Source organism: Populus alba, chromosome 5, assembly GCF_005239225.2.
Source record: "Populus alba chromosome 5, ASM523922v2, whole genome shotgun sequence".
Taxonomy (NCBI): domain Eukaryota; kingdom Viridiplantae; phylum Streptophyta; class Magnoliopsida; order Malpighiales; family Salicaceae; genus Populus; species Populus alba.
This window is the reverse complement of record NC_133288.1, coordinates 22,806,032-22,818,606: the sequence shown is the minus strand read 5'-3', so window position 1 is coordinate 22,818,606 and position 12,575 is coordinate 22,806,032. Positions and strand designations below refer to the sequence as shown.

The window sequence follows — 12,575 nt, the reverse complement described above, 5'->3', positions numbered from 1 at the left end:
ATCACAAAACACCCCCTAAACTTCTAATAATTTCAATAACTCCCACAAGCTTTAGATTGCATTTTGTCTTCGATCCGATCCGGAATCCAATCAGAAACAATTATAGCAGCTCAGAAACCGAGGAAGAAGCTCCAGCTCCCTCTAATGGAAGAACAAGAAGCAACGGGCTTTGAAATCGAAGTACGAAAAGTCGTAGGAGATGAAGATGTTCTACGATTCATGGATTCGACGGATAGCTATTTGACTCTGCTAGATTCCTTATCTTCTACCCTTCGCCAGGTAAACTGTATTATTAATATTTTTTTATTTTTTTGTAATATATTAATAATTAATCTAGATTCTAGTTTAATTTTGTTAAAATGGAGATTAAATTTCGATGACCATGGTTATATTTCTAATTAGGTGTGCAATTTCTGTAAAAAAAATTAGAAATTGAGATGATTTGTGGTGGTTTTAGGGATGGCTGGATTTAGCGATTGCTCGGCAGTCGATGGGGGCTTCACGAATAAATGGGGCTTTATTGGACCATAAAGTACACTCCGCTGCCACTTCAGTTCAAGTAGATCAAGAAGATGGTATGATATAATGGCTAATATATATATATATATATATATATATATATATATATTCATTAATTAAATCATATTTATTTTTATTTTTCATGGGATTATTTGGTGGTATAGTTGATTCTATGGAGGCTCAACCGCGCTTTATCTTGCGTAAATGGGCATCTGTAGCTGATGGAAAACAGTGTTACGAGGAGCAGAAATTGGGAGAGGATAAGTTACCAGGGAAATCTGGCAGTTTACAGCTCCGACATCGCGGTGATTCCCAGCTTTCTGGTATTATGTTGTTTCCCTATACATGGAAGTTGGTTGTAGTTGTGTTTTGTAAGCAATGTAAACGTGTGTGAAATGGAAGTGTTTCTTAACCAGTTATTGGGGATAATTATCTGTTGCTTTTTGGAGCTGTTTGTAATTTTTTAATGATATCTCCTTGGTGGGCTCTCTATTGTTCTTCCGATTTGTGTGTGCAGAAGAAAAAACCTCCGAGAGTGGAGCTCAACTTGACGTTGATGACCAAGTGGGTGTCTTATAGATTATGTTGGTTTTGGATTGAATTTGGTGGTATAATTCGATATCTACTGCTTATGGAAATGTAGATGAGCTCAAAGGAGTTGTTTTGTGTTTTCGATTTATTTTTCTTGTAGGTTCAAAAGGAGCGAGCCAAATTACTGTCTATGTTTGGGACTCTGATTTCCCCAAAGCTTCGAGCTGCTCAGTTGTCATTTGAGACAGGTGCAGGACTAAACACAAATTGGCTATGGCAATAGTGAAAACTAAGTGTCTGACCTATTCTGAAAGTTCAATTGTTGTGCAGCGCTGGAGACACTTGTAGAAATAGCAAACATGCGATCAGCAATGCTATCCTCTTATGATAGAGTCCGCAAAGAACTAGATCACCAAAAGGATGACATGGTGTCTGTTCCTTCAGGTATCTGTAATTATGACTTTGAAATTATTGATTGCTCTTGCTCATTGCCCCATACCCTTGGATATCTGGCCACATGTTAGTATAAGAGAAATGCCCATGACACTTGTGGTGTCCAACATCCAAAACCAGAGTGGCGGCGCGGCGCACAAATTACACACCATTGGCCCTAGCAACTATGTGCATGCATGCATGATTTGCTCCTGTCCACTGGATCGGGATAGGGGAGTTGGACACCAACTAGCGTCCGTAGCAATCTTCTGAATTACCTCCATGCCCCAGAGGCAGATACTTGGTGGCATTTTTGCTTTTGCCTCACTGAATGCCAGGTCACACTCCCCCCCCCCCCCTGCCAAGAGTTCGTGGAAAGGGGAAGCAAAGCATTCTCTTGCTATCCCAACCTCTAGCTTCCAGATGCTGCCCTCTCTTGCTTGATGTTGATTTAGCCTGCCGTGAGGATCCTGTATCCAGCATCCTAACCTAAAAAAAGCACATCAAAACCTCTTCCTTGTATAGGTTAGAGCTATGAAGCTTACCTTATTATTAGAGAAAGGTGAAGGGGATTTTTCAACTGGTGTGCAGGTTTGGAAAACCATTTTGCCTTAGCTTACTAGTAGAGAGGCTGCTTTATCTGGTTGAAGTCCTGCAATCCAGAAATGATGACAACTGTGAAGCAATATCAAGCAGGATTTATATATTTATCATTTAGTGAACTTTTTGTACCATAAAGCTGCCACTCTTTTTTCTTATGTGTTGGCATTAAACTCAATTTTTTATGAACATTCATCTCAGCAGATTTGGTGATTAGACTCGTAGCTTGTGTTTCTGTAGGTCGTCTATGATGTTGAAAGATGTGCAACCAAGGGATTGTTTGGGTTGCCAATAGATGCGTGATTAAAGGATGCAATTGCCCAGGTAATGACCACTAAGGATCATAGATGTGGGTCTTTCAAGAAGAAAGCACCAAAGAGAGGAGCTGGAGAATCCTATTGGAGCTTCCTTCCAACTTGATGCAGAATTGAATTCTTTGCTCTTCATCCTTGGTGGCTTCTTTTACAACCATATTTTACCATTTTGTAGTTGAGCTCAATAATCTCACAATTTTGTTTCTTTGTTTCTTTATTTTATTTTTGAATGGATTTATAGTCTGAGAAATCTGGCCACTTCATGTGAGAATTTCTGCCCAGAAATCACTTGTATCATATCTAATGGACCTTTATCTCTCTCGTCGTTCCCTCTACTCTGTGCGCGCGCAAGAAGATACATGATGCCCAGTAGTCCTTTTAGCACGTTTCATGGCCCAAGTTCTTAAATCGACTGATCTCGTAAAAAGCATAAAAAACCAATGCTTTTTCCCTGAGATGTTGTCAATGAGAAAATAATCGTGGTGAATTCAGGTCTCGATGATTGATTGAATGTGCTGTCGGCAGGCAAAGATTTGGCCACCTTCAAATTAAACTCTTTTGGAACATAGCTGTTCGAGCATGGTGCCGCGATGATCAGAAAGAAAATGGACAGTCATGGACTGCAAATTTTGTACTGATTACATGCATTTCCAATATTTATTGCCCAGACCTTTATGTAACTTTTTCCAAGGAAAAGAAAATTAAAAGAAAAATGCAGAGAATCTTTCTTTTCCTCAGAAATTAGCCGGAATCAAGTTGAACATAGAAGAAACTGAAATAGCAAAGATATCAGGGGAGTTGTTCCTTGTACAAAAATTCACTTTAAAACCATAGAAACATTTATTTCATGTTTTTATTTCTCCGACCAAACACGGCAACTTGGATGGCAAAAAATATCCAAGGAAGCACGAAGCCATTTCGACCCTAGGGAAGGCCACACGCCTCCAAACTGATGTTTATGGTCTTGCTTACACTGTTAAGCAATTCATAGCACCAAAAATTAAATAAGAAAAGAAAAGGGACAGCCAAATAAATCATACAGCCGTACTATAAATGTCACGTTGAAGCAACATCAAGTAAAACGCAGTATGAAACATTTGACTTGATGAAAAAGAGGAAAGAACATTGAAATTTCACCACCATTTTTTTCTCATACTGCCCAGTTTTTATTGGTCTCAAGAATTTGTCACTCAAAAGAACAAGAGCGTTATATTTCGATCTGGATGCCCCAGAAACGGTAGCATGTCTTTTTTATACCTCAGCACAAAAATGAAGCAAGGCCATAATGAATAACTTTACAACACATTCTATACAGCACAAACAAAAAATTGACACCGGTGAAAAAACCCTAAACAAAATAAAGAAATTTTACAAGGGAGAGAGAGAGAGACCAATACCGCTAGAAAGAACTCCAATTGTCAGAACTTTTTTTGGGAGTTTGATTGTCTGATGAAACCTTAAAGGTGCCACTGAAGCCAAATGGATCTGAGTCATCGAATGAAGAGAATGCACGACTATGGCCAAAATCTTTCGAGCTGTTTATGGAGTAGAACCTTGTAAGCTTTTCTTGTGGTGAAAACCCACCTTCGGTCATGCTGAAGGAAAGGAATCAAATCTCGAGTAATTGTCAAAATGATCCCCTGCTTCACTGTACCTTGGAGAGTTGCTAAATCTTGACATTGGGGAGCCTGCAACAGATTCTTCAAAAAATATACTATTTTTCTGAATAGTATTTGCAGGGGATGTGGATCCCGTTCTTATAGGCTTTAGACCAAAATCATCAGATCCAAAGAAATCTCCCTCGTTCTCCAATGATACCTGCTATATGACAGTGCATGTGAATTAATATTTGCAAGATACCAAACTGACAACCTAGTGGCTTGATACAATATCAAACCAATAAGCTGCGATACTAATAGGAAGCTCGGGAAAAAAATACAATCACAGATAACAAATAGCAATATGAGTTTACTGAAATGGGAAATCAAGGATGAAATATGTTCATAATTTAAGGGTAAGGTTAGAGATACTAAAACTAAAAAAAAAAAAAACCTCACAGTTTGGCTTTCTTCTAACCAAATTATTAAGCTTCCCTAATTTAATGGTTTCAGCACAAGCTCTCTAATAGCACATGGCATATATCACAAAGCTCAAATGACTACATCGACAACAAATAAGCATCTAGATATCTCATATCTCATTGGATGCTAAAACCTGTGGATTGGCCAATAGGTTCACTTCCACCAGAGACCTATGTCTGAAAACATGGAAACCTAAGGATAGTGGCATGGGCTAAGGTATGCACCCTACATGCAAACATGATGGTAATTACAAGAGCATGCCTTAAATCATAAGAGCATTACAACAATCATGGTTGTGTGGGTTAAATCAATATCAGGTACAAGTTGGATAAAGTGATCTATAAAGAAGTAATAACTGCATAGAATGTTCTTCAGTAAGCTACAGATTTGGATATCCAACATGTATCCATGGTCAATTGCAGAAGAATAAAGAGTGATTCAGGAATTTTGGACTCACCTTGTTGCCTGCAGGGTTAAATCCCCAGACTGAGTCCATATCATCATTTGTGTCAAAAGCACCCCAAATTGATTCTTCGAAACTTCTATTGCCGGAAATATAAAAATTTCATTATCATCATGAAGTAGGCCAACAATCGGCATTAAAGTAAGAGCATATAGGTCAAAAACATAGAAACAAATCGATGGCTGTACCTATGTGTATCTATATCTGCTTCAGTACTCTTGGCAAAAACATCAGAAAAGTCTTGAGATGGACTTTCTGACGCAGACCTTCCAGCTGGACTGCCTTGAGGGCTTCTTGCCATTTCATCTTCACTGTGGTTATAAGCAGATTCACTCTCAAGTACATGTTTGCCAGTGAAAATCCCTGACCTCCCATCACCATTTGATAATGAATCAGGGGTTAAACTATCATCTACAGATGCTCTCTCCTTTTGACCAGGAGCACTTTTCACATCAACAGTGAGCTCGTTGGAAAACCCTGAAAGTGGAAATGATATGTTGCCCAAATAAATTCCTACTAAATGTGTTCAATATTCATGAGAAAAATCCACTCAGTTCATGCAATTTATTTGAGATGTAAAAGGAGAAATGAAGCATAAGCTGTGATAAATAGTTCCACATTAGGGAGGTAAAGCATACCTTCATCTTCAAACTTGTCCCAATCTTCATCCCAAGTAGCAGCATCCTCTTGAATTCCTGGTTGCCAGCCTTGAGAATAGCAAAAATAAATAAATAAACAATGAAAGGAACCATAACAGGAACTAATTCATTCAGAAGTTGATGAAAAACCAAATACAACAAAAACATTCCACACATTGAACAATAAACAACTTGAAAAATCCTACAATGTGCCACATAAAAATAAGTGCATCATTGATCTTGTTAATCGAAAATTTTCTCCAAGAATTGGATCCAAACAGGGTATTCTTAAGGAATAGAATTCAACACGCATCTGTTATTACATTATTTAAGAAAGAGCTAGCCTGCTTTTGCTTTTCAAAAACACATCAAGCAGCAAACTCTTTTCTTTGAGTTGGGAAGGGAAGGGCTTGATGAAATGTAAAGCACAGCATGACTGCTATTTTAAGAGCTCAGAAGCAAAAAGCAGGCACTATGGCAGAAAATAAAGAGGAGTAACGGTACCAAAAGGAAGCTCAATCACTGCAGTTGACTTAACAGTGAGTTCATGTTTCTTGCAGCGTTGAATTAAAGCCCTTAATAGCTCATCAAGGTCTGATTGTATACGATCAGCACGAACCTATAAATAGCACCAAAGGATGAGTGTTGGATAAAATCTCCAATGACACACCACAGTAAGATTGTTACAATTTACCTGAAGAATACCATCTGCACTGCCACCTTGTTCCATGTTAGTTATTCCTTGATGCAACTCCAGCTTTCTCTCCTAAATGTTACACAGGAGAAAATTTATCACGGGATACAATTTCATACACTAGCATTTTACTGTTATAAGACCAGACAAGCTCCATGGTTTCAAATGGTAAGCAATTAGGAAACTGAATGCCACCACTTAAATGGGCACAACACATTTATTGTTGTTGACTTCTCACATCCAGGAAAAACTCTGTCTAAAATCTAAACATGCTAGATAAAAAGACTACAGCCATTGTTGAGAAAAAAAAAGAGGAGGAGAAAAGGAAGTGAAGTGCTTGGAAACCATGTGATGATGCATCTAATAAGAACCACTTCTTGGAAGAAAAGAACAAGAATCCATGTTACAATATGAAGTCATGAACTGTCCACTTTGGCCAGGTAATGAGGCAGAAAGTGCATAAAATCCACTTGTTTAAAATTAGCTTTGGTGAAATCAGTTCAGTAACTCGTGCATACATGTGTATGTGCTGTTTGTAGAACTACATGTTTCTACGCATATAAAGAGAGAAGGGAGAGGGCTTGTCAATGAAGTATTGACATTCCAAAAGGCTTACAGAGAGGGAACAATACCCGGCTCATCCCTACTCAAAAAAAGTACAGTTCTTACCTGAATGTCACGAAATGTTGCCTCTTCAATTGTTAATTTAGATGCCACTTCTGCAACTTGCTTGTACTTCTCTTCGTATTTCTTACCCAGCAACTCTGCCTGTTATGTAATTAGTAAATATAGAACACCATAGAAGTCACATTGTTATGAACGATAGAGACCAGATTCTTTATATTTCAAAGAATACCTCTCGTGTGTCAGCCAAAGCCCTTTCTGTGATTTCATTTAGCCTATTATCACATCTGCTTTTATATAGAACCTGGCATACACAACAAGAAAGAAAGACAAAAAAAATGAGAAGGGTAATTTAAAAACAAATCCATTAAGATGCTATATTTTTCAGAAAGGATGACAAACTGATTGGATCCTAATTGTTTATTTATCAACAGACATACTGCACAGTGGACATATTAAAATCGTTGATGATCAAGGGGAAGAAAATAACATGAACTGAAATATCTTAAGGAATAACATTCATTGAAGACAATTTTTCGGTCAAGAGCGTCTGTTTGAACTACTTCTGTAATTACTCTACATTCTCCAATGATAAATAACGATCTTAAATGGTCATTGAAGCAAGCAAGCAGCACCAGATTCTTGTTGATATTCAACCTAGATCTTGTTGTCTCATTATCACTGAACTCCTTTCCACCCAGCACACTACCATGTCACCAAACACCACATAAAAAGTCAATGAGCATCGGGCCAGGTCTGAAACTACCCTTTTTTTAAGACTTGAGATTTTCATCACATATTTGATTTCCATGCATTAAATATTGGCAAAAGTTGGGTATCGATGAAAAGAAAACCAAAAACAAAAAGAAGAGGGAGGGGGGGGGGGATTGAGAACAGCAGCTACTCACAAGATCCTGCATTTTAGAACGGTAAAACTCAATCTTCTCCTTGAAGTCCAAAATCAGCTTCTCTGCTTCATCAATCTGCACCAAATATTAAAATATTCATTGAACTTTCATAATGAATCTCAAAAATATGTGTCTCCTCAGGTACAGGAAAAATATGACGAGCAAAATAACATCGGAAAAAAAGATGACAACTAAACAGATGGAATTAGATGAAAAACTATGACCAAACAATTAGCAAATTGGATTAAAAGCAATGGAAAATTTATTTTTCTGGACCAAATCAAAGTGTTATTCTTTTAGGTCTTGACATCCAAATGTTACAGTTCAGACTAAGATAGAAATTCCTTCTGCTGTGGTTTGGGAAGTTAAAAGGGTTCGAGCAAAATCCAAAAGAAAAAAGTATCCAATTCAAACAATATTTTGGTGTGTGAATCAAAAGAGCAGAGCATGATGCCTTTTTCTCTGAGGCTGTTCCATCTTGAGTCATTGAGTTTGCTGAATTCTGCTCTCCACCTTCATGTTGGTTTAAAAAGGAATCCTCCAAGACTGGCGCTCCTGACATCTGCTGATTGCTGGCCATTGCAGCATCAGGCTGGGGGGAATTTACTGGAACTGGTGGCCTCATACCAAGGATAGGAGCCATAGGTCGGGCACCCATCCCCAGCTGCTGTCCAAAACCTAATCATAAGAAGAATGGGAACATCAAGAAAATCACATCCACAAGAAAGGAAAGAATGAGAAATAAAAGACATTTTTGAAGAAATTGTAACCCATACCAGGACTGGGATCCCACGCAGCATTTCCATAAGCAACTTTGGGTTGACCTGTCATTGACAACAAGGTCTCATCATACATGACATTATTTGGAAGTGCTGCTGGAAGAGGACGGCCTTCCCTGTGCCTCTCCATCAAATAAAGGGCAAAGCAGAATTCCCTCAAAGAAAGCATGCTATCACTATCTTGATCAGATAAATCCCAGACCTGCTTTAAAATCTCTGCAAGAGGAAGATAAAGACTTAATAAGCTTAAACAATCACAACAGAAAAGGAGATCTGCACAAGGTTCTTATGCAGCAATACACATATAACATTGAAGATTCATCTCAATCATATCCAAAATCAATTGTACAGCCTGGAGAAACTATCATCCCAAATCAATGTCAGACAAGGTTTTCAGGCAATAGCTTACAAAGCATTACACTGCACCAATGAAACTATACAGTCTAAAAACCTAAATCAAATTAACAAGTCTAGAAAAAACATATCCTAAAATAATGTCCCATTGGCAATTTGACTCCCCCCATTGGAAGGATCCTAAACAATATGGTTAATTTGCAATGAACACTTTATAATGCTTAATCCACAGAGAGTCCATTGCCATGTGGAAAATGAAAATCCATTACCTCTTGGTAACCTCCAGCTCAGAAAAAGATTCCGTGCCTGCTCACCAGTGATTCTTCCATCTCTGTCAGTATCTACTTCCATAAAAACTTTAGTATAATTTTGAATGTCTGCTGGTTTCATCTTTGGCCATGAAAGCTGTGAGTTATCAGAAGAATTTCCAGCTCCAGCTGAAACGCCAGGTGACACAATTGAGGCAGAACTTGAAGCTGAAACATGTGGGCCGGAGCTCAGTAATGATTGGGTCCGCTGAGGCTGGCCGCCTAGAGGTTGCATTGCAAAAGCACTCTGAAGCGAATTAAATGAACTGGACTTAACTGGGCCCTGGGCCCAGGTGCCGCTAGAAACTGGGACACTGGAAGATGAGTATGGTGTGCTAACAGCTTTCAACAGTGAATCAAGTGAGCCGGACTTAACCGGAGGTTGTGCACCACCAGTAGCAGACAGCAGCGAGGGTTCCTGTTTTGTTGCAGCAGCAGTTGCAGGAAATACATCACTACCAAAAAACAAATTAGAGGCAAACCCATTTCCAGAAACAACCGGGACTTTAGAATCATTAGCAGTGGGCTGGGAGGAAAGTGAGCTTAGAGGTCGTGGCTGAGTAGTGGTCAATGTAGATGGCTGGACACCTCCAGGTCCAGGTGGAGCTCCACTAGTCCTTCCACCGAGCCAATCATTTGAGATGTTCGGGTTTGATACACCAGGAGTGGAGCCAACAGTACCACCAGACATGAATTGAGGTGGACGAGAAGCAGTTCCAGTAGGCATTACTGATGATGGACCCCCAAGATTACTGGAAAGCATACCCTGAGGTGGACGGGAAGCAGTTCCAAGAGGGACACCCTGAAGTGGTCTCATTGTCTGACTTTGCTGTGGAAAGTATTGTGGGTTCATACTAGCACTTGGAACTCCTGGTCCTCTAAATCCAGGACTTTGCAACGCTGTCGGAGCAAAAGCACCCATCTGTGGGGCAGATGAAGCAACCATTTGAGGCACAGCCGTTTGAACTCCTGGTCCTCTAAAGCCAAAACCTTGAGATGCTGTTGGGGCACCAGCACCCATCTGCAGGGCAGTTGAAGCCACAGCCATTTGAGGCCCCGCTGTGGCATGAAGATTAATTTGCGGTGGTGGGATTTTAGCTGCAGCTGGCCCATATAATGCCGCCTTGACAATATCCGGTGTCAAATCTCGCTTACTCTGTGCAACAGTTACAAGTCTAAGAGCATTAAAAAATTCCGGCCGGCCAAGGAAGCCACTACGACTCTGATCAGCATGCATCCATATCTGCACCCACATCAAAAAAAGAAAAAAAAAAAACACCAATAATCTCCAATTAAATATAACAAATCCTCACATATAATATTCCAAAAAAAAAAAAAAGCTGTGACCCAATTTAATCAAATTTTTATAAAGAAATAAACTTTTTCACTATAAGGCATCTAATTAACAAATAACTTAAACATAATTTCGATTCCACAGAACATAAGGCATTCACTAATAATAATTCAAATTCTGAAGTTTAATAAAAAATCAACAGAATATAGAGGGAGAAAGGGAGGGAGAGATGACCTGAGCAAGGACTTGTTTGGGCAAATTGGATCCTTGAAAGAAAGAAAAACCTTCAGCTCCACTAATACTTCCATCTCCATCCAAATCAGCTCTCTTGAAGTAAGCTTCGAATACATCCATGTTTGGCACCGCCATTTCTATTTCCTCGCCCGATTTAGTAGATCACATGAATTGAATTGAAGAAGAAAGGACGTAAAGTACAAAAAAAAAAAACAATTATAAATCCTGGTGGTTGTATCGAGGAGAGCAATTGGGAGTTTATTGGAGTTTGGAATTGAATTGGGGAATTTAATTAATTAAGAGGAAGAGGAGAGCTTTTTTGGCAAAATTTATGTTCCCAAATCGACAAGAAAGCAAGCTAAAGGATAGGTTTGGTGTTGGAAGAAAAACAAAGAGAAATTGCTTAGTTTTATGAATTCGCCCCGCTTTTCTTCTTAAAATTAACAAATGTACCGTATTCAGGAATTGGTGTTTTCAATTTAGCCCAATTTATGGCCGGTTTTCGGGTCAGGTGATTCCGGGTTTTTGCTCTAATAATCAATGTGAACGTCTAAAATCCATAATTGTCGGACACAATTTGGTGTCTAATCTAGAAAATGATTTGGATTATCGAGTCAATGAAGCTATTTTGATTTTTTTAATTTATTAATTTTAACCCAACTGATTTTGAATTAAATTTGATTAAATAAAAGTCACTTAAATTTAACAGAATTAATAAAAAATAATTTAAATTAAACATTTAAATCAAGTTTAGTACGACAGTTGTTTCAAACCATATTTGATATTTAATAACAATGCTAAAATCCTATTTTGTAAAAAACTTTTAATCTTTGATAAGGAAAAGAAAAGGTTTTTTGTCTCCCTACAAAACTACTTCCTGAATTAGTTATTGTATTGTAAAATAATTTAATTCGTTTGTCTTTTGTAGTTATTGTATTGTAGAAAAAATTAAATATTTACTTATCTTTTTTTTTATTAGCGAAGGATAAACGAGTTTTACTTTTATTTTTACTTTTAAAAAAAAATTATTTAAAGAAATCAAAGGATGGAAAATAACCCAATATATTTAAATTTAAAAATCTAATAACTAATAAATCTAATATACTTGGGTTTAACTAAAAACTAAATCTATTTTTTTTTTTTAGAAAGTTAGAGATATATTTTTTCTTTAATAAATGAAAGTAAAATACTATCAGGAAAAAAAAAGGGACATTTTGAGCCATCCCTCAATAAAATAATAAGAAGACTCATTAGATTCTAAGAAAGGGTTCTAAATTTATGTTTTCCATGGCATATTTATTCTTAGAGGTTCTTTTTAAATTTTATTGTATTATATATATATATATATATATATATATATATATATATATATTACGAGTATTGTGCATCAATCTTTGTCCATCTTATGGAAAAATAAACTAAATTACTAAAATCATGATTAACTTATTATCCAACACTTACATTGCTCGCAAGCTACTTCGCCAATTATTATTACAAAATATATGGCAAGTTGGCAATTTAAAGAAGTTTTAGCACCCCATGCAAGAAAAGATCCATCCTGCCTCGACAGGAATGTGAGTGTCAAGAGCTGTATCAGAGGACGAGTTACAGCAAGAACTCCCACCATTTTAGAGTCCATAGAAGTAGCAGATTGTGACTAAACAGATTCCACTGAAACGAGAAGCTTTTACAGCTTCTGTATAGTTTCCTTTTCATACAGTATGACAAGAAATCTATTTGATCAATTAGCCTGGATAATGCTATGCATGAAGGATCAAGATCCCTTTTTAGGAATGCCAAGG

At 37.6% G+C, this 12,575-nt stretch overlaps 2 protein-coding genes across 9 annotated transcripts; one reads left to right on the top strand and one right to left on the bottom strand.

The window, feature by feature from the left end:
* The first annotated feature begins 144 nt into the window (after nucleotides 1-144).
* Nucleotides 145-2,714, top strand: LOC118061910 (uncharacterized). 4 transcript variants are annotated; one of them, XM_035075535.2, is made up of 7 exons: nucleotides 145-279; nucleotides 458-575; nucleotides 684-842; nucleotides 1,037-1,083; nucleotides 1,211-1,298; nucleotides 1,381-1,494; nucleotides 2,323-2,714. In XM_035075535.2, exons 1-7 carry the CDS (start codon nucleotides 145-147, stop codon nucleotides 2,331-2,333), a joined length of 672 nt encoding a protein of 223 aa, XP_034931426.1. In that variant the 3' UTR covers nucleotides 2,334-2,714. The 4 variants fall into 4 exon arrangements, with proteins under 4 accessions (XP_034931426.1, XP_034931425.1, XP_034931423.2 ...); XM_035075534.2 differs by having other exon boundaries at nucleotides 2,308-2,714; XM_035075532.2 differs by lacking the exon at nucleotides 2,323-2,714 and adding an exon at nucleotides 2,074-2,298 and having other exon boundaries at nucleotides 458-572.
* Nucleotides 2,715-3,578: 864 nt separating this feature from the next.
* On the bottom strand, nucleotides 3,579-11,175 carry LOC118061907 (uncharacterized). Of its 5 annotated transcripts, XR_012169978.1 has the most exons (14): nucleotides 10,774-11,173; nucleotides 9,207-10,488; nucleotides 8,581-8,799; nucleotides 8,259-8,482; nucleotides 7,805-7,879; nucleotides 7,129-7,200; nucleotides 6,942-7,040; nucleotides 6,273-6,344; nucleotides 6,083-6,197; nucleotides 5,579-5,647; nucleotides 5,129-5,417; nucleotides 4,935-5,019; nucleotides 3,794-4,217; nucleotides 3,579-3,642 (listed from the first exon to the last, which is right to left on the bottom strand). XR_012169978.1 is itself a non-coding variant. In XM_073409546.1 (13 exons), the coding sequence occupies exons 1-13, from the start codon at nucleotides 10,906-10,908 to the stop codon at nucleotides 3,987-3,989; spliced, it is 2,964 nt and encodes a 987-aa protein (XP_073265647.1). In that variant the 5' UTR covers nucleotides 10,909-11,175; the 3' UTR covers nucleotides 3,579-3,986. The 5 variants fall into 5 exon arrangements, 4 of the variants coding, with proteins under 4 accessions (XP_073265647.1, XP_073265648.1, XP_073265645.1 ...); XM_073409546.1 differs by having other exon boundaries at nucleotides 3,579-4,217; nucleotides 4,935-5,016; nucleotides 10,774-11,175; XM_073409547.1 differs by having other exon boundaries at nucleotides 3,579-4,214; nucleotides 4,935-5,016; nucleotides 10,774-11,174.
* Nucleotides 11,176-12,575: the final 1,400 nt, after the last annotated feature.

What these genes read in the sequence shown, in the direction of transcription:
- LOC118061910 (XM_035075533.2), top strand. Translation starts at nt 145, where the DNA reads ATGGAAGAACAAGAAGCAACGGGCTTTGAAATCGAAGTACGAAAAGTC. An exon ending in TCAAGTAGATCAAGAAGATG is followed by an intron (nt 576 to 683) that starts GTATGATATAAT and finishes TTGGTGGTATAG; the next exon opens with TTGATTCTATGGAGGCTCAA. An exon ending in CGGTGATTCCCAGCTTTCTG is followed by an intron (nt 843 to 1,036) that starts GTATTATGTTGT and finishes TTGTGTGTGCAG; the next exon opens with AAGAAAAAACCTCCGAGAGT.
- LOC118061907 (XM_073409544.1), bottom strand. Translation starts at nt 10,908, where the DNA reads ATGGCGGTGCCAAACATGGATGTATTCGAAGCTTACTTCAAGAGAGCT. An exon ending in GTGCAGATGGTATTCTTCAG is followed by an intron (nt 6,198 to 6,272) that starts GTAAATTGTAAC and finishes TGCTATTTATAG; the next exon opens with GTTCGTGCTGATCGTATACA. An exon ending in GCAGATATAGATACACATAG is followed by an intron (nt 5,020 to 5,128) that starts GTACAGCCATCG and finishes TTCCGGCAATAG; the next exon opens with AAGTTTCGAAGAATCAATTT.